Here is a 20,111-nt window from a genome sequence, read left to right on the forward strand (position 1 = left end):
ATATCCCCGTCGATACTCACCAATTTTTATCGATGCACCATAGAAACCATCCCATCTGGATGCATCACAGCTTGGCACGGCAACTGCTCTGTCATGATGGTAAAAAACTGCAGAGAGTTGTGGACACAGGCCAGCACATCACGGACACCAGCCTCCCCTCCATGGACTCCGTGAACACTTCTCGCTGTTTTTGGAAAGCAGCCAACATAATCAAAGACCCCACCCACCCCGGATATTCTCTCTCCTGCCCCATCCCATCGGGCAGAAGGTACAAAAGCCTCAAAGCATGTACCACTGGGCTCAAGGACAGCTTCTATCCTGCTGTTATAAGACTATCAAACGGTCCCCTAGTACGGTAAAATAGACTCTTGACGTCACAATCTACCTCGTTATGGCCTTGCACCTTATTGTCTACCTGCACTGCACTTTCTCTGTAACGGTAACACTTTATTCTGCATTCTGCTACCCCAGTACACTGTTGTAATGAATTGACCTGTATGGATGGTATGCAAGCCAAGTTTTTCACTGTACCTCAGTACTGTGACAATAATAAACCAATTTACAATGGTATCTTCTGAATCTTTTGTTTTAATCCTGTGTCCTCTGAATTATCTGGGGTGGGGCAATGGTAACGTTGGTAGTTATTTTACTCCCTTTTAGATTTGATAAATTAGCCCTATCTCTGCATTTCTAAGTGCAGTCTGTACTCTCAATGCATTATCTGTCCAAGATGACTCCCAGCTTAGGAACGTTCTGTTTTTGTTCCTGTAACACAGATTGTGAGAGCATTCCTCCATTTACCCAAGTGTAGTCGGGAATGTGTCTTAAATGTCTTTCTACAGAGTCCACGAGCACATCGCTGCGCCCTTCAATAAAATGAAGGTTTTGTGAGACTCGCAACAAAGAGGAGATGGAGAGTGGGAAGGAAGCCGTTCTGTTTACAACGAACAGCAGGAGAGGAGAGCTTCGAGGGACCTGCAATGGGAAGGAGATTCGTTGTGGGCCAGGTTCTGGAAGGGAGAGCTGAAGGTCTGCCCAAGGAGAACTGCTGCCATTGCAATGATGCAGCCTTTGAAACAAAGGGGGCCAGGAAGGAGGAGCTGATCTTCATTTATTGGTAGGTGCTTTTGAATTTGTGACTAGAAATTTGTGCAGGTAAGAGATAGTGATAGGCAAGTGTGGGGGAGGAGGGAAGAACAGATCCACTGGGGGATGGGTCAAAGGTAAGGAGAGAAAGGGAAAAAGGCTAGGAAAGGGAAGAAGGGGAGAAGCATGAGGGGTGGGGTGTTACTTAAAGTGGGAGAATCCAATGTTCATGCCATTAGGCTGCAAGGTTCCAAGATGGAAAATGAGGTGCTGTTCCTCCAGTTTGTGCTTGGACTTCTCCTGGCAGTGGAGGAGGCCGAGGACTGACATATCAGTGATGGAGTGGGAGGGGGAGTTGAAGTGACTGGCAACGGGGAGATGCAGATTGTAGTTACGGACACTACCTCTTACCTGCGTCTACCTATCACCACCCTGCGCCCACCCCGCCTCCCCTCTTTTGTCCACCTGTCACTGCTCTGCTTTTCCCTCCTATATATCGGGCTTCCCCTTTATCTTCAGTCCTGACCTGAAACGTTGACCACTTGCTTTTCTCCACAGATGCTGCCCAGCCTGCTGAGTTCCTCCAGCATCGTGTTTTTCATCTAGATTGTGTTACTGATCAAAATTCACTGAGGCGATCAAGCAAGATTCTTGAAATCTCTGTTGACAGTTCAGTTGTTGGTCTGGTCTCTCCTTTTATATCGGGGTTCCATTATTTTCCCCTACCACCTGATGCTAAACTGACTGGTCTACAATCCCCTTAGCACTTTCTACCTTACTACTTAGGTTATATGTATTGGCTGGATTAGCAACTAGACAACCACTCTCTAATGATTATGAAGTTCATATTAATTGATTGTGTCATCTCTTCTGCAGGTTCAAGTCATTGGCGTAGGTTGTTGTTGTTTCTCCTCCTGGGTTTGAATGGCTCACTTAACATCCAGTCTTTGAGCCTTGCGCTTGTTTTATTTTAATCAGGGATCCAGACGGAGTATGCATCAGGGAAAAGATGATCTTTGCCAGTTGCAAAGATGCAGCAGGAAGAAATTTAAGGGAGATATCAGAGGAAGTTTTTTTTTTAAAACCCAGAGAGTGATGGGGGCATGGAATGCACTGCCTGGGGCAGTGGTAGAGGCAGGTTTAAAGGTCGGCACAACATTGTGGGCCGAAGGGCCTGTATTGTACTCTATTGTTCTATGGTTCTTGGTAAAATGCTTTACTCTTGCCTCTCATTTCCTTTTGACTTAGGAGGCCACTCAGGCTTTGAGTCTCTACTAGCTCTTGAGCAATCACATGTTCTAATCATTTTTCTGCAATCAACTGCCTCCTCTCACCTTATATACACGAGGGACAATTTACATCCAAAAGTGAGTCTCCCAACCTGCATGTCGGTGGGACGTGGGGGAGAAACCTTTGTAGGCACAGGGAGAATGTGCAAACTCCACTGCACAGGAGCCGTGAAACGGCTTCAACTACCTGCTGCACCCCCCTGGAATATTTCATTCCCTTGGGGCCTTTGCTTGCACCAATGTGAGCTCAGCTGGTAAGTACAGTGCAGACAGGCAGAGTATCTTTGAGCAGGGGTGAGCACTAGAGGTGGGGGTAGCTCACAGACTTGATGTTGGGTCACTGGTTGTAGAGAGTTGGGGCTTATACAGCACAGAAACTGGCCCAACCCATCCACACTGACCAAGATGTCCATCTGGGCTAGTCCAGTTTGGCCCAGATCCCACTAGGTCTTTCTATCTAAGTGACTTCTAAAATGTTGTAATTGTATCCCCCCACTACTTCCTCTGTTAAAGAATTGCCCCAAAACCAGGACTTTAAACATTTACCTATTCGAACAACAGAAGAAAAAAAAAATAGGGCACAGAATGTGAAAGGAACCCTCCTACTTAGCCCGAGAGTGGCTGAGCTGAATTCTTGCTGCCTCGTTCATTGGGAATACAACAGCCTGAGCTTTAATTCAAGACCGACCGATGCCAACAACTCGTTCCCCACACCCACCATCCTGTGTGTGAAGAAGTTGGCCCCAAAGACCCCTTAAACCTTCCCCTTCTCACCTTATAGTTATGTCCTCTAGTTTTAGACGACTCTGCACTGGGAAAGACTGACCATCCACCTCATCTGCACCCCTGATGATTTTATAAACCTCTACAAGATCACTCTTGCTCAACCTCTTGTGCACCAGGGTGAAAAGTCCCAGCCTATCCAGCTTCTCCTTATGACATTCCCCGTGAATCATTTCTGCACTCTGCAGCTTAATGACATCCTTCCCGTAGCTGGGCGACCAGAACCGCACACAGTGCTCCGAGTGCTGTCTCACCAGCTCCTGTACTTAATTGGACTGACCGATGAAGGCCAGCGTGCCAAACACCTCCACTGTCCTTTTTGCCGTTTTCAGGAAACTATGTGCCTGTAACCCTCAGTCCCTGTTTTCCATTTTCCAAGGCCCTACCGTTTATTGTGCAAGTCCTGCCCTGGTTTAACTGACCAAAAGCAAGACTGTGCACTTGGCCAAGTTAAATTCCATCTGCCATTCCTTGGCCCACTTCATCTGGATCCTGTTGTAACCTTAGACAACCTTCTTCACTGTCCACTGCACCAACGATTCCAGTGTCAACTGCAAACTTACAAACCATGTTAACAACCATCATCCAAATAGTTAGAGATACCAAACAACAGTGGGCCCAGCACTGATCCCTGCGGCACACCGCTGCTCACAATCCAGTAATTGCCTCCTTCCACTGAGCCAGTTTTGTATCCAATCAGCGAACTCACCCTGGATCCCATGTGATCTAATCTTTTAGACCAGCCTACCGTGCAGGACCTTGTCAAAGTCCATGTAGACAACATCCACTGCCCTGCCCACAATTTTCTTTGTTACTTCTTGAAAATTGAGATGCAATTTCCCACAAAGCCATACTGACTATCCTTCATCAGTCCTTGCTTTTCCAAATGCCACTAGATTCTGTCCCTCAGAATCCCCTCCAGTAACTTTCCCACCTCTGATGTTAGGCTCACTGGCCTGTACTTGCAGCCCTTCTTAAATAAAAGGCACCACATTCTTCTAGTACCTCATTAGTGGCTGAAGATGATGCAAGTATCTCTGCCAGGGCCCCTGTAACTTCTCCAGCCTCTCACAAGATCCTAGGGTACATTATCAGGCCCTGGGGATTTATCCACCTTAATATGCCTCAAGACTGCATATGGTAGGGAAGGTGATTGTCCCATTTTCTGTGGGAAAAATCTCAGTGGGCTGAAGCAGATTTTCTAGGTCTAACCTGTCAGTTTCCACAAGCTGGTGTTGTTTTGAGGAGCTGGATATCTGTACAGCAAAGCTGCAGACACTCAATGCATCTGTTCCCTGCTTGTCATTGTGTGTTCCTCGGACTGGCCCAGTCTTGTGCCCTGTTTTAGTTTGGCTTACAAAATATCTTCAGAATGTATACATGCCTTTGACTCACTATCTGATGCTTACTTTAACCCTTCATGCAATAGGAACCAGTTACTTAAAAGGACACCCAGACCAGTTATCAGGGGAGTTCTGTGGATCCCTGTCCTACTAATGGGTAAGTGGTACCATTAACCACCTAAATAAACCTGATTATCATTAAATACATTAAAACATGTTTAATACATTAAATTTAATGTTTAATGTTTCAACTCAGAACTCTGTAGTACCACAGTACTGCAGGATTAAACAAGTTTTAAGTAGGACTGGATCAAATTCAAGAGCTTTGCACTGATCTGACTTGGTAAATGCTTTCAGGGCAAGGATAACTGAACTCTTACACCCTCCCTGGAGGAGTTGCTCACTCCCTGTACAAAAAGCAGGAACTAAGAGGGTTTCTGCACATCTACTGAACTGGATACAGCACCATTACTGCTCAACGTTTCCAATAGTGTGGCAAGGTCTGTTGATAGGATGAAGAGAAGGTGTGGAGCCAAGATTCAGAGCCTCATTCCCAAAGCCTTGCTAAAAGGGTTAAATGCATCTGCCAGCAAATGCACAACGCATGTTATGCGAGAAACAGCTTGTGTGTCAGACAGCAAGCAGCAAACTGCTGGAGGAATTCAGGAGGTCAGGCAGTATCTGTGGAGGCAGCGGGATGGTTGACATTTCAGGTCAAGACCCTGCATCAGGACCCATCCCTCTACCCCCACGGATGCTGCTCGACCTGCTGAGTTCCTCCAGCAGATTTATTTTTTGCCTCCAGATCCCAGCACCCGCAGTCTCTTGCCTTTGTTTGTCAGGCAACCTGATCCACTGGGGGGGGGGGGGGGGGGGGGGGGGAGAGAGAAGAAAAAAATATTCTTGCAGGAGCACATGATAGGACGAACAAGCATAGCAGGCTGGGAGAGCTGCTGGTTGGAAACACTCTGCAGGTCAGGCTGCTTGTGTGAGGAGAGAAACAGAGGCAATGTTTTAGGTCAGACCCTTTGACAGACCCTATTTCCAGAATTTTGTGTCTTCATTGTAGATTTCCAGCATCTGCAGTTTTTGAATTACTCTTAACATAACCTCGACTGTTCAAAAGTCACCTGCGCAGATTACAACATAGGTCTTGTACTGGCTGGAGGTCTGTAACTAGGTGTTCCGCAAGGATCCATACTGGGACATCTGCTATTTATGATATACATTATATAACACATGGATGAGTGGGTTAGTAAGTTTGCTGATGATACAAGGATTGTGGATAGTGTAGAAGATTACCAAAGGATACAGCAGGATGTAGATCAGTTGTAGATATAGGCAGAAGTGATGGTGTTTAATCCAGGCAAGTGTGAGGTGTTGCTCTGTGGGAGATCAAATGTGAAGGGAAGGTATACAGTAAGTGGCAGGACCCTTAATGACATTGATGTACAGAGGGATCTTGAGGTCCAAATCCAGTGCTCCCTGAAAGTGGCCACACTAGGGTGGTAAAGGCGGTATACGGCATGCTTACTTTTATTAGTTGAGGCACCGAGTTCAAGAGTCAGGATAGAGAAACAAAAAGGACTGCAGATGCTGGAATCTAGATGAAAAACACGATGATGCTGGAGGAACTCAGCAGGTCAGACAGCACCCGTGGAGAAAAGCAGGCGGTCAATGTTTCAGGTCAGGACCCTTCAGGGCCGAAGAAGGGTCCTGACCTGAAATGCTGACTGCCAACTTTTCTCCACAGGTGCTGCCTGGCCTGCTGAGTTCTTCCAGCGTCACGAGTCAGGATGTTGCAGCTTTATAAAACTCCGGTTAGGCCACATCTGGAGTATTGCATTCAATTCCGGTCACCCCGTTACAGAAAGGATGTGGGGGCTTTGGAGAGGGTGCAGAAGAGGTTCACCAGGATGCTGCCTGGATTAGAGGGCATGTGGTATTGGTTGAGGTTGGATAAACTTGGGTTTTCTTCTCTGGAGCAGTGGGGGAGACCTGATTGAAGTTTATAAAATTATGAGAGGCATAGGTAGACAGCTGGTATCCTTTGCCCCTGGGGTCAAAATGTCTAATACTAAAGGGCATGCATGTGGAAAGAGTTCAAAGGAGATGTGGGGGGCAGGTTTTCGATTGTGGCATGCACTGCCAGGGGTGGTGGTGGAGACAGAGACATTTAAGAGGCTGTTAGACACATTAATGTGCAGGGGATTAAAGGATATGGAGTGAGAGCCTGAACATTTGCAAAAGCAGTTTCAATCCTGTTCTCAAATAGTACCTAATCGAGACTGAACCCCCAAAGGCAGCCCTGAGCTGGCTGGGGTTACAACCCTTGTGTACTGTCACCCAAGATCACTCCCAGCAGAACAGCTGAGGATTTGCAGATGCTTGGGTGGGTCATAAAAACACCCAAAACGTGTTGGAGAGTCAACACAAATTAAATTCAGCCATGTTTTATTTATAAATCAGAGAGGGTCAAAGTAACTGAGAGCTGGTTAAAGAATTGCCCCAAAACCAGGACTTTAAACATTTACCTATTCGAACAACAAAAATAGGGCACAGAATGTGAAGGGAACCCTCCTACTTAGCCTGGGAGTGACCGAGCTGAATTCTTGCTGCCTCGTTCATTAGGAATACAACAGCCCCAGCTTTACCTCAAGACTGACTGATTCCAACAACAGTGATAACCAGGCAGAAGGGAGAGCCACACTCCAAAATGGCCACGTCTGCAGCAGGAGAAAGGTCTCTTGTCAAGGGTGGTGTGTGTTTTGGTCCTTAATATTTTTTAAAACAAAATATGCAACAGATTGATGGTACCAGGAGGGGAGAACATTGGCACTTCAAACACTCCCTGAGCAGGGATAGCACAAGTCAGACATGAAAGAAAACTTCCTCTACACCAGAACATCAGACAATCCTAGGAAAGGGATAGTACAGAGTGGAGGCAAGAGTCCTGACCCAAAAACACAATTGATTGGAAAATTGCAGGTGATTCAGGTTCACACTGAACAGTTAACAGTGTTCATTTTCTCTCCTGTATCACGGGACTCTTTAACCAGGTATGGATATACTCAAGTACGGGGAAGCAATATTTCCGGTCGATGACCTTTAAGTTCCAGTGAACCAGAACATTAACTTCCCTTGCAGATGCTGCCTGACTAGCAATTTGTTTGGATTTAACTAACCCTGGACGATTGGCACAGGTTTTGTTTTGAAATTGCAGTGGGCAAAAGAGAACATCTGGGTTCCGAGGCCCATCCTTGGGGGGGGGGGGGGGGGGCAAATTTAGCAGAGAAGTTTCAAGTCATACAGGAGATCTCAGCAATCAGCACCTCCAATGATGTAAGGAGTCTGAGGCTGGGAGAGCTGGAAGTCAAGAAGGGGAGAGGGGTCACAGCAGAGGGTTCAAACAGTTATGACCCACTCCCTCTTCCAACACTCTCCCCACCCTACACAAATTCTGGGGATGGAGTGGGGAGGAAATGCACGGATCCTATCATGGATCTCCCCCCGTGGGGGGAAGAAAAAGGTCAGGACACAGGAACTCTTGACAAAACATTCCCTCCCCGTCCACACACAGGACACACCAAGTCTGTCACCAGCTCGGGGGCTGCTTAAGACTATAAATGGGTAAACAAAAAAAAATTCAAATCGGCAGCAGCACAGGTCTTCTGATATTCATCACCCCAGCCCTGGAAACAATTCTAACATGATAATAAACATGGAAGGAGAGTGGGGACACTGCATCTCAAAACACAGTGGAAGCAACTAACTACTGTTCCTCTCGCAACGTGCTCAGACAGTTCCTCAGGAGCAGCAGGTTGGCCTAGAAAGAAAAAAAAGGGGAAAGTTGCATGACCGAGTTTAAATATCTTGCAACATGTCGTGCAGGTGAAGCATTTTTCTCTCTGCATAGGCAGGACAGAAATCTAACCTCTGGCTATGTTTAAGTGCCTTGAAAGAGGCAGGAGAGAATTCCAGAGCTCAGGGTTAGAGGCAGAGCATGAAGGGAGGGGTGGTGATGGTGATTAAAGGCTCTGGAATTGGAGCACAGATCTAAAGAACAGCAGGGGTTTGAAAACACAAAAAAAGTGAGAATTTCCAAAGGGCAAGTCATTGCTGGATTGTGAGGCAGTGCAAGACAGCAAGCTTTTAAAACATTAACTTTTGGATCTGGGTGTCACCGGCAAGGCTAGCACTTATTACTCTAACTGCCCCGAGGTGGTGGTGGTGAGCAGCCACCTTGTACTGCCGTAGATCTTTTGCTGAAGGAGCAAGTTCCGAGATTCGGATGCCAGTGATGTTGAAGAGCTGGCGACATTTCCAAGTTGGGACAGTGCACTGTTTGGAGGACAAATTGCAGGCAGCAGTGTTCCCCTCCCCCCAAACAGTACATGCTAGAGCCACTGTGCGCTGGTGGTGGAGGGAGGGAGTGCTTAGTGTGCTGGATGCAATGCCAATCAGACTATTCTGTCCTCGATGGTGTCGAAGTTGTTAGAGCTGCACTCCAGGCATGTGGAGGGTGTTCCACTCTCCTGACTGGTGCCTTGTAGAGGGTGGGGTGTCGGGGGTGAACCACTCACCACAGGATACCAGCCTCTGACCTGCCCTTGTAGTCAAAGAGGTAGTGTGTGTGTGTGTGTGTGTGTGTGTGTGTGTGTGTGTGTGTGTGTGTGTGTGTGTGTGTGTGTGTGTGTGTGTACGTACGTACAGTAGAGTTCCTAGTCAATATTGGGGGATTGCAGTGGGAATGCATTAAAGGAGAGGTGGTTGGACTCTTCTGTCAGAGATGGTCATTACCTGGCACTTATCAGCTAGTTCCTAAAAGTTGCCCAGGTGTTGCTCCGTGTAGACATGGGCTGCTTCATTGACTGGGGAGTTGCAAATGGAATTGATGGGGGGAGGGAGGTGGGTAGATCTCAGGTGTGTTAGGATGCAGGAGCGCTGAGTGTGGAAGGGTGGGAGTAGACAGGAGCAGCACTAGAACAGCAAAGGGCAGAGGCAACAATGCCCGAGTTTCAGCAGAGAAGCCAATATCGTTTACATGGACTTAGCTCACTAACACAGCCCAGCCACATCCCCAGCTACGCAGGCGTTCCACATGCTGATTAAAAACCCCTCATTTCATAAACCTGCACAGCAAGCTCCCACAAACAGCAAATGTAGCGATGGAGAGTCTGTATCACTGGTGTCAGGGGGATCACTGACCCCAGAGAACTGCCAACCAAACAGCTTGCACCCCAGCACCTGTCAACACAGAGGCCATCTGGTGCAACTTGGAGGAGGGGGCAGGGGAAGGAATTCAGAATGGGGGCGGGGTGTGCCCATCATTAATCTTAGGCAGCCATTTCCCCCAGACAGTAGGCTCACTGAAAGTAACACAGCACATTATCCATTTCCCTAGCTTACCCCATAACCCTGTAAATTCAGTTGAATGAAAGACTCCTTGAATGCATCCTACTTGTGAACAGGACCCACTGCCCTTGTAAAGTTACAGCAGGGGGTCAGATTGTACCAACCATTAAGGGGAGATGGAAGGGGATTAGAACCAGAGGATCACAGGTTCAGGAAATGGGGCAAGACATTTAGGATGGTAAGGAGAGATCCTTCACACAGAGGAAGGTGAGTGGAGAATTCTCCACCCACAGAAGGTAGTGGTTGCTGAATATATCCATGAGGGGAATAGACAGGGTGAATGCACAGTCTTTTCCCCAGGGTGTCTAAAACGAGAAGTAGCATCACCGGTAGACAGGGTGGTGAAGGCAGCTTTTGGCACACTGGCCTTCATCAATCAGGGCACTGAGTATAGAAGCTGGGATGATATGCTGCAGTTGGGTGAGACGTTGGTGAGGCTCCATCTGGAATATTGTGTTCAGTTTCGGTCACCCTGCTACAGGAAAGATGCCATTAAGCTGGAAAGAGTGCAGAGGAGATTTATGAGGATGTTGCCAGGACTCGAGGGACTGAGTTATGGAGAGAGGTTGGGACTATTTTTCCATTGGAGTATAGAGAATGAGGGGTGATCTTATGGAGGTGTACAAAATCGTGAAGAGCATAGATTGGGTCAATGCAGACAGTGTTTTTCCCCAGGGCTGGGAAAAAAAATCAAGAACTAGAGGGCATAGGTTTAAGGTGAGAAGGGAGAGATTTAATAGGAACCTGAGGGGCAACTTTTTCCACCCAAAGGGTGGTCTGTATATGGAATAAGTTGCCAGAGGAAGTGGTTGAGGCAGGTACATTAACATTTACAAAAGGTATTTGGACAGATACACGGATAGGAAAGGTGGAGGGGGATACAGGCCACATGGGACTAGCTTGGATGGGAATCTTGGTTGGCATGGACCAGTTGGGCAGAAGGGTCCATTTCTGTGCTGTGTGACTCCAAGATAAATCTCTCAACAGAAAGGATGCAGGGAGGATGTGATAACACAGTATTGACATAAATGGTCAGCCATGATCACAATGAATAGGGCAGGAGGCTTAAAGAAACAGCTGAATGCACAGCAAAAGGTAGTTTGATTTTCCCCTTTAACACAACTTGGTGGAGCAGTGCTCCCTCTGGATGTCCAGTGCCTACCTTGGCGTGTTTCAGTTCCAGCTCAGTCATCTCAATCATGTTTTTTCGGAATGCAGAGACTCTGCGAACTTTGAAGTCTGTGAGTTCTGCACGGGAAACAGGAGGAGGAGGAGTTACGATTGGCAGAGAGAGCACATTTTACCTGGGGACACCACATTTTACATGTAGACACTCACACTATCCCACAAGGATTCTCCTGTCTTGACTCATTCTGCCCAGACAACCCTCATTTTGCGAGCTGCTTCAATGGAGGGGGAAAGCTGTTCTCACTTCAGCTGCCTACTATGCAGCCTAACTCAGCACAGCAAGCTGCCACAAACAATGCAGAGTGTTTCGCTGACATTAGTTGAGGGATCTATATTGACCCCAGGGAGTAAGCCGTTTAACCTCTCCCCCCCACCCCCCCCCAATAATATGGAAGGTTTACACCAACCCAGCTGATACAGGGCTATAGCTGATGGCTCAAGGTCACTGGACAGAAGCAAGTGGTGCAGCTGCCTCTTGGTTCCAGGTTCTATCCCAGCCTTGGGGGCTGGGAGTGTGGTGTTTGCATGTTCTCTTCACAAGGTAATGGTGCAGCTCCACAAGACTCTGGTTAGACCACAGAGTACTGTGTCCAGTTCTGGTCACCTCATTATAGGAAGGATGTGGAAGCATTGGGAAGGGTGCAGAGGAGATTTAGCAGGATGCTGCCTGGATTAGAGAGTACGGATTATGAGGAGAGACTAAGGGAGCTAAGGCTTTACTCTTTGGAGAGGAGGAGCAGGATGAGAGGAGACATGATAGAGGTGTACAAAATATTAAGAGGAATAGATAGAGTGGACAGCCAGCACCTCTTTCCCAGGGCACCAATGCTCAATACAAAAGGGCATGGCTTTAAAGTAATGGGTAGGAAGTTCAAGCGAGATATCAGAGGGAGGTTTTTTTTTAACCCAGAGAGTGGTTGGGGCATGGAATTCACTGCCTGGGGTGGTGGTGGTGGAGGCAGGTACATTGGTCAAATTCAAGAGATTGCTAGATAAGCATATGGAGGAATTTTAAGTAGAGGGATAGGTGGGAGGAAGGGGTTAGATAGTCTTAGGCGAAGTTTAAAGGTCAGCACAACATTGTGGGCCAAAGGGCCTGTATTGTGCTGTACTGTTCTATGTTCACCTGCACTGGTTTCCTTCCAAGGGTGTGGAGTTGGCACGGTGTGACCATGTCACAGTCACAGAGAATAGAGACAAGCCTTTCCAGCCCATCAAGTCCGTACCGACTACCAACCACACTTACGCCAGTCCCATTTCATTGTCCCCCTCACCCACACACTAGGACACGATTTACAGTGGCTGATTAACCCACCGACCCCGCACGTCGTTGGGATGCGGGAGGGAACGGAAGCACCCTGGAGAAGCCTACATGGTCACAGGGAGAACATGCAGACTCCACCCACACACAGACAGTGCCAGACGTCGGGATTGAACCTGCGTCTCTGGAGCTGGGGGGCAGCAGTGGCTTTACAACCCAAGTTACTGTGCAAGATGGGCTCCTCCCTCCTCCTCCCCCCCCACCCCCCCCCGGGTGCTCCGGTTCTCTCCCACATGCCAAAGACATGTGGGTCAGTGGGTTAATTGGCCACTGTAAATCAATTAAGTGGCAAGGAAGAATCTATGGGGAGGCGATGAACATACAAGGGGAGGATAAGGTGCAGGGATACATTTGAGGGCAAGGGGGGTAGAGAAGAGAACAGGATTGGTGGCATTGCCTGGGTGCCAATGTCTGTGTCATAACAAGTACGGGTAGTTCTGCTGTAACACGCATTTGTGTAACATGATTGATGAATTAGAGAACACTGCATTATCCAGACCAAGTTGATTATAACGTGATTTTGGTTGGGAACTAGAGAACCACTTGAGAGTTACTTTGGAAATTGACAAGTAGAAAAAAGTCTGGGGGATTAAAAACCCGTTTCCACGTAACCTCCCCACAGTGAACAGACACAGTCGTCACTTGAGAACACAGGCTGCCTGTTTAACGACAGGAGGCCACTGGAAACAGACAAGCAGTCGCTTCTGTTGACCCTTGTGCAATGTTACTCAATTAAACTATGTAATAGAACAGTTACAGCGCAGTACAGGTCCTTCGGTCCACAATGTTGTGCCGACCTTTAAACCTCACCTAAGACTATCTAACCCCCTTCTCCTACATATCCCCACATTTTAAATTTCTCCATATGCTTACATAACAATCTCTTGAACTTGACCAACTTATCAGCCTCCACCACCACCCCAGGCAGCGCATTCCATGCACCAACCACTCTCTGGGTGAAAAACCTCCCTCCGATACCGCCCTTGAACTTCCCATCCATTACTTTAAAGCCATGCCCTCTTGTATTGAGCATTGGTGCCCTGGGAAAGAGGCGCTGGCTGTCCACTCTATCTATTCCTCTTAATATTTTGTACACCTCTATCATGTCTCCTCTCATCCTCCTTCTCTCCAAAGAGTAAAGCCCTAGCTCCCTTAGTCTCTCCTCATAATGCATATTCTCCAAACCACGCAGCATCCTGGTAAATCTCCTCTGCACCCTTTCCAACGCTTCCACATCCTTCCTATAATGAGGCGACCAGAACTGGACACAGTACTCCAAGTGTGGTCTAACCAGAATATACAGCCTTTACTTGCAGTAACAAATAACTTCCAGCTATTAAAAACATTTAAATTCCTGAAGGGAAAAATAACTTATTGTGTGGCTAGCCCCCCCAACCCCCTTCCCCACCCCCACCACTTACAATGGTTTTTAGTAACACAATTTTCTATAATGCAAGGAACACAGCTATCACATTAATGCAGAACTACTTGTACAACACATGATGAATAGTGGAGGAACCCCTAAGCAGTCTTTCTCATACACACTGGCAAAAGAGGAGGCTGCTATTTGACTGCAGGAGGCTACAATCTTAGTCGAGGGCCAGGAGCAGAACATTGAACCCACTTGCCCCACCTGCCCAGGGACACCAGGGCCAGGCTTGAGGAATGTTTGCTGAGGGGGGCTGCAGCGAGTTACCTTGCTTGGCTGATTCAGAGAGCTTCTCGAACCTTTGACAGGAGAGCTGCTGGCTGGCTTCGGCCTGCTTCACATCCTTGTTCTTCATGCGGGCCCGGTCCAAGGCTTTGTTGGCGTTCTCGTAGTCTGACAGGGAGCGGGCTCGCCGGTACAGGAGGTCCTGAACAACAACAGGCAGCTGAATTCATGCAGCACTTTTGGTCTAGCAAAGAGACACTACGCCCAGAAGTTAACAGATGATAAAAATATTACTCCCAGGCAGGAGGGAATTCTAGGCCAGAGGCCACAATATTTTAATATTTAGAAGAGCACTTGAATTGCCAAGGCATCAAACTATGTGCTGGTAAATGGGACTCATGTGGACAGTACTTGTTCAGCCTGGACTTGGGCTGAAGTCAGAGTCGAGTTTATTGTCAGATACACAAGTGCAATGAAAAACTTACTTGCAGCAGCATCACAGGCACGGAGCATCAGGTACACAACATTCACAAGAAAAATAAGCAAATTATACAAGAATGAACACAATTAGAAAAAATACAAAGACCCAAGAGCAAGATTGCTTTATCAGAGGAAGATAAAGTACTCAATCTGCTGGAGGAACTCAGCAGGTCAAACAGCATCTGTGGGAGGAAAGGAATTGTTGACGTTTCAGGTCAAAACCCTGCAGTTCCTCACCCCCCACAGATGCTGCTCGACCGGCTGAGTTCCTCCAGCAGATTGTTTTTTTACTCCAGATTCCTGCATCTGCAGTCTCTCGTGTCTCCAATGGATATAAAGGGACTGCTGTGTACTGTTTCACAGAAACATGGCTCACCCCCAACTCTCCTGGCACAGCACTCCGGCCTGATTCACTGCGTGAACTGGATGGCAAGGGAAAAGGCAGCGGCAGCGGCATCATCTGCTTTACGACAAACCTGTGGTGATGCATGTTTCTGTGTTGTACAACTCTGGTGAGATTTAGGGAATTATAGCTACCAACAGTGGAACGATGGGAATTGGGGTTGGGATGATTGAGGAGTGTCGGGATCTGGGAAGATTGTGGTAGGGGTGAGGGAGAGAAATTTAAAAAACAAACAAAGTCGAGGCTTTGCTGAACTGGGAGCCAATATGGGTTTTGTGAGCGATGGGTGAATGGGACTTGAGTGAGGAGTTAGGATACGGGGCAGCAGGGTTTGGGATGAGCAGACTTAGAGTGGGAACTAGGGATGATGACAATGAGGAGCTGAAACAATATTTAGCTTTTGGGGGGTAGTGTCAGGGAACAAAATGGGTCCAAGCTCACCACCACAGCCCATTAACAATCCCAGGTACAAAGTGGGTCTACAAGAAAATGCTGATGATAAACCTCATACAGAGGCAGCGAACAACTCGGGAAATCCTTTAATAAATCCAATCAAGAATTCAGCAGGAGTTCCACTCGCCAGGGAGATTTGGAACTTTTCCTCCACAGGGAGGGGGATGAGCGAACAGCAACACAGCAGAACCAGGCCCTTTGGCCCATTGTGTCCATCTATACGAATCCCACTCACCGTCACTTGGTCTGTGGAAATCTCCAGCTTGGTAATTCAAGTGCTCTCCCAGATGCTTGTTAGATGTTGAGAGAGTCTCTGCCTCCACCACCTCCTCAAGCAATGCGTTCTAGACTCCAACCATCTGGGTGGGGGAGAAATTCTCTCTGGTCCCCTCCCTCTGGTCTTAGATGCCCAAGTTTATAGAGTCACACAGCACGGAAACAGGCTCTTCAGCCCAACTGGTTCATGCTGACCAAGATGCCCCATCCATGGTAGTCCCAGTTGGCTGCATATGGCCTACCCCTCTACACCTTTCCTATCCATGTACCTGTCCAACTGTCTCTTACTAGTTATTGTACCTGCCTCAGCCACCCCATTCCACCTTTTGTGTTTAAAAAAAAGCTGCTCCTCAAGTTCTTATTAACTCTCCCTTCTCACCTTAAACCTAGGCCCTCTGCAACTGGATTCGCTAACCCTGGGGAAAAAACTGTGCATTCACCCAGGTGAAGCAACGATTCGCTTGCACTTCTTCCACCTAGTGGACTGCATTGGATGTTCACAATGTAGTCTCCTCTACACTGGAGACACCAAACACAGAGTGGGTGATCCCTTTGCAGAGCACCCGTGTACAGTCCACAGGAGTGACCCAGAGCTTACTGTTGCATCCCCCCCCACCCCCATTCCAATCTTAGTCTGTGGGCTCCTATACTGTCACAGTGAGGTTGAAAGCAAGCTTGAAGAACAGCACCTCATCTTGTGTCTGGACTCAACATCGAATTCTAGTTCAGGCAACTTGATTTCTCAGTCTGCATCAGTCATCCATCTGTAAATGTTAGCTCAGTTATTGTTTTCTCCTCCCTCTGGCACTGCATTTCGCAACGGCTTTGTGTTCCAACTGTTCTGATTCACTCACTGAACAGATAACCTTGTTTACAGCTGATCCCCATGGTCATGCCAGAGACATCTCCCCTCCCTCCCTGCAGACGTACAAGCTTCTTTCGTCTCCTTTTCAGTTCTGACACAGGGTCTTCGACCCGAAACGTTGACCGTTTCCCTTCCCGCAGAGGTGGCCTGACCTGCTGAGTATTTTGTTTTAGATAACCTGCTTTTCTTATGAAAGGGGTGAATGCATCCAATTTACTTTCGTCACCACCTTCTCTACCTGTGGTGCCACCTTCCGGAATTCTTGGACTTTTTACAGAGATCCTCTTATTCCTCAATACTCCAAGGCCCTATCGTTCTTTGTGTACGTCCTACCCTAATTATTCCAGCCAAAATCCATCACCTTACACTATCAGGGTCAAGCTCTGCCGATGTAACCAACTGACCAATATTACCCCGTACAGTAGTACTCCCCATCAACAATATACTAATATTCATATCATCTGGCAGTGTGCTAATCATACCTCCCACATTCCTATCCGAGTCGTCGAGTCCTAGCACCAACCCTTATTGTACATCACTGGTCAGTGTTCCAAACAGAGAAACAATTCTCCACCGTCACCCTCTGCTTCCTATTACACATCCTCCCTGTGTTACAGCAGGGTTCCAATCCCATGAACTGTTTGTAACCCGAACTGTTGCCAAGTTGGAAATGTGGCCGTGAACAGTTGCCACACAGCGGATGGCTGCAGCCCTGGTAAATCCACAAAGCCGGTCTCCCAAACATTCAATCGTACGTATAGGCGGGACACGAGTTGGGTGTTTAAGCTGGGGGGATCTGTACCAGGTCAACTTGCCCTGGATTCCATGGGCTCTGACCTTTTGGATGAGTCTCCCGTGTGTGACCTTACTAAAGTCCACGGAGAATGTATCAACACTGCCCTCATCAATACATTTTGTTACCCCTTTTATAAAAATTGTCAAGTTAGTCAGACAGGATCTCCCCAAACAAGACCATGCTATCTTTGATTAATCCCTGCACAGGTTAATCCAGCCCCTCATTTCTCCCCCCCCCCCCAATAAATTTCCTTGCCACTGACATTACCAGATTCACAAACCTGTAATTACCTTATTGAAAGAGTGCATCAGGGGAAGAAGTACATTTGCAGTCCTCCAGCTGTCTGGCACCTTACCCGTGGCCAGAGGTTTAAAGATCTGTCAGGGCCCCAGCAATCTCCTCCCTTGCCTCCCCCAGCAGCCTGGGAACATCTCATCATGCTCTGGGGATTTTTCCACCTTCAAGCCTACTAAATATATCTAACTCTGCTTTCTTTTTATTGATAACTATTTCATTGCACCCCTCCCAGAATTTGCCAACTACAACGTCTTTGTCCTTGGTGAATACAGGTGAGAAGTATTCATTCAAAACCTCATCTATGTCCTCTGGCTCAGATTGCCATAGCGGTCCCCTGATTACCCCTTGTCCTTAATATATTCAAAATGTATTCTAACACTAAAACTTCTACAGATGTACTGTTGAAAGTATCCTGACCAGTTGCATCATGATCTGGGACGGCAATTTGAACATGCAGGAACGCAACAAGCTACAGAGAGTAGTGGACTCAGCCCAATACATCACGGGCACATCCCTCCCCACCATCAGGAGTATCTACAGGAGGCGCTGCCTCAAGAAGGCAACGGCCAAAGATCCCCACCATGCAGTCTTCTCCCAGCTCCCATCGGGCAGGAGGTACAGAAGCCTGAAGTCCCACACCACCAGGTTCAGGAACGGTTACTTCCCTTCAACCATTCAGTTCTTGAACCAACCGGCACAACCCTAATCACTACAGTTTAGCAACACTATGACCACTTTGCACTAAAATGCACTTTGTGCTAATTGTGTTCTTTCTTGTAAAAAATTATATATAGTTCATGTCCATGTTTTTCTTGTGAATGCTGCTTATCTGATGCTCTGTGCCTGTGATGCTGCTGCAGGTAAGTTTTTCATTGCTTGTGCATATGACAATGTAATCGACTTTGACACCTTGGAATTTTCCTTAATCTCGTCCGCCCATGATATTTCGTGTTCGGTTAAGGGGACGCTGGATAAGTGCAATGAGCAGGTGGTGAAGAGGCTGTGTAGCCAAATTCACTCGAAGCCCAGAGAGCCAGCACCCTGGGAGGTGGGGGGAGAGGGACCATGGAGTGATGATGCAGCAGGTGGTCAAAGAGACACTGGGTGGGGGGAGGTTGTTCACCAATACGCTTACCTTGGCTGCCTGTGAATCTCTCGTGTAGTATCGTAACAAGTCGGAAAGCTTCAAATCTTCATCAGATGCTACCCGTCCCTCCAATTTCTGGATAAAGCAACATCTTGGATTAATGTTTCACCAGGCATCTTAAAACATCTTGCTGTAAAGTTGGGGGGGGGGGGGGGAGAGAGAGCAGGGGGGTGGTGGAAAGGAAAGAGTGGACGGATTCAGGGGGGCAGAGGAAAGGAAAGAGTGGACGGATTCAGGGGGGCAGAGGAGGAAGGGGTGGTGAGAATTTACTTACCCGGAGCTTTTCAAAAAGCTCGGCGAGTTTGAGTAAGTTTCTGCAAAAGAAATGCAAAGATGGGAACATTAATATCAACGGAACTCAACATCAGCCCCCCCAGAGAATTGACAGCATAACTGGAAAGATCATTGGAGTACCTCTTCCCTCCATCCTGGACATCTATAACACACGATGCACACGCAAGGTCTGCAGAATCATAGATGACCCTTCTCATCCCTCCCACGACCTACTTGTCCCACTGCCATCTGGCAAGCGGTACTGGAGCATCCGGGGCAGAACTACTAGACTGTACAACAGTTTTCCTCCCCCCTCAGGCTGTCAGGCTCCTGAATACCCTGGAGGCAGTATCAAACAAATGCCACGTCAAAAGCCCTGGTTTGCACAACGGCATACAAGAACTTCAGCCACTGCTGAACATGTTATACACTTAGTGTAACAGAGTTCTGTATTTTCTTTGTCCAATTTGGTTTTGCACCAACCTTGCACTAATTTTGTATCCTGTATACACCATTTTTTGCACTATTTGCACTTGCACAACTTTTCTGTCTGAGATTATTGTATATCCTCTGTTGAGAGTCTGGGGGAAAATGACAATTCATTCCTCCATGTGTTTTCTAGCATATGGGTGAAATGACAATAAAGTATAACTTCAACTTGAGATCGTTAATCTACCCATCACACAGTCCCCACAGCCGTTGAGGAGACAACGACCGATGTCCCCTTGCTCCTGGATGGAGCATTATCAAGCTGAACCCATCAGCCCCAGGCTGAACCTCAGCACTTGGGCCACAGGGAGAGTACAAGCAGAGGGCAGCTTCCCATATTCCACCCCAGGAGCCTCAGGCTTAGCCACCACGCCCAAGCACCACTGCCACAGGGGTTAGCTGTGAGAAATCAAAACTGCAGATGCTGGATATTTGTGAAAACAGAAAATGTTGGAAACACCCAGCAGGTCAGGCAGCATCTGTGGAGAGAGAAACATTTAATGTTTCAGGTACAGGAACTTGAAAAGGGTCTGATGAAAGTTCCCCACCTTGA

General features: G+C 47.6%; 1 protein-coding gene across 4 annotated transcripts in view; it reads right to left on the reverse strand.

Annotated features, from left to right (window-relative positions):
* Positions 1–6,918: 6,918 nt before the first annotated feature.
* Positions 6,919–20,111, reverse strand: part of LOC127587025 (sorting nexin-32-like) — a 43,033-nt gene continuing 29,840 nt past the window's right edge. For all 4 annotated transcript variants that reach the window (XM_052045155.1, XM_052045157.1, XM_052045158.1 and 1 more), the window contains 5 exons: positions 19,071–19,110; positions 18,785–18,871; positions 14,122–14,281; positions 11,079–11,164; positions 6,919–8,327 (listed from right to left, as the gene is read on the reverse strand). In XM_052045155.1, coding sequence (XP_051901115.1) covers positions 8,274–8,327; positions 11,079–11,164; positions 14,122–14,281; positions 18,785–18,871; positions 19,071–19,110 — 427 coding nt within the window. In that variant the 3' untranslated portion in view covers positions 6,919–8,273. The remainder of the gene's footprint in view (positions 8,328–11,078; positions 11,165–14,121; positions 14,282–18,784; positions 18,872–19,070; positions 19,111–20,111) is intronic.

Source organism: Pristis pectinata, chromosome 38 (assembly GCF_009764475.1).
Source record: "Pristis pectinata isolate sPriPec2 chromosome 38, sPriPec2.1.pri, whole genome shotgun sequence".
NCBI lineage: Eukaryota > Metazoa > Chordata > Chondrichthyes > Rhinopristiformes > Pristidae > Pristis > Pristis pectinata.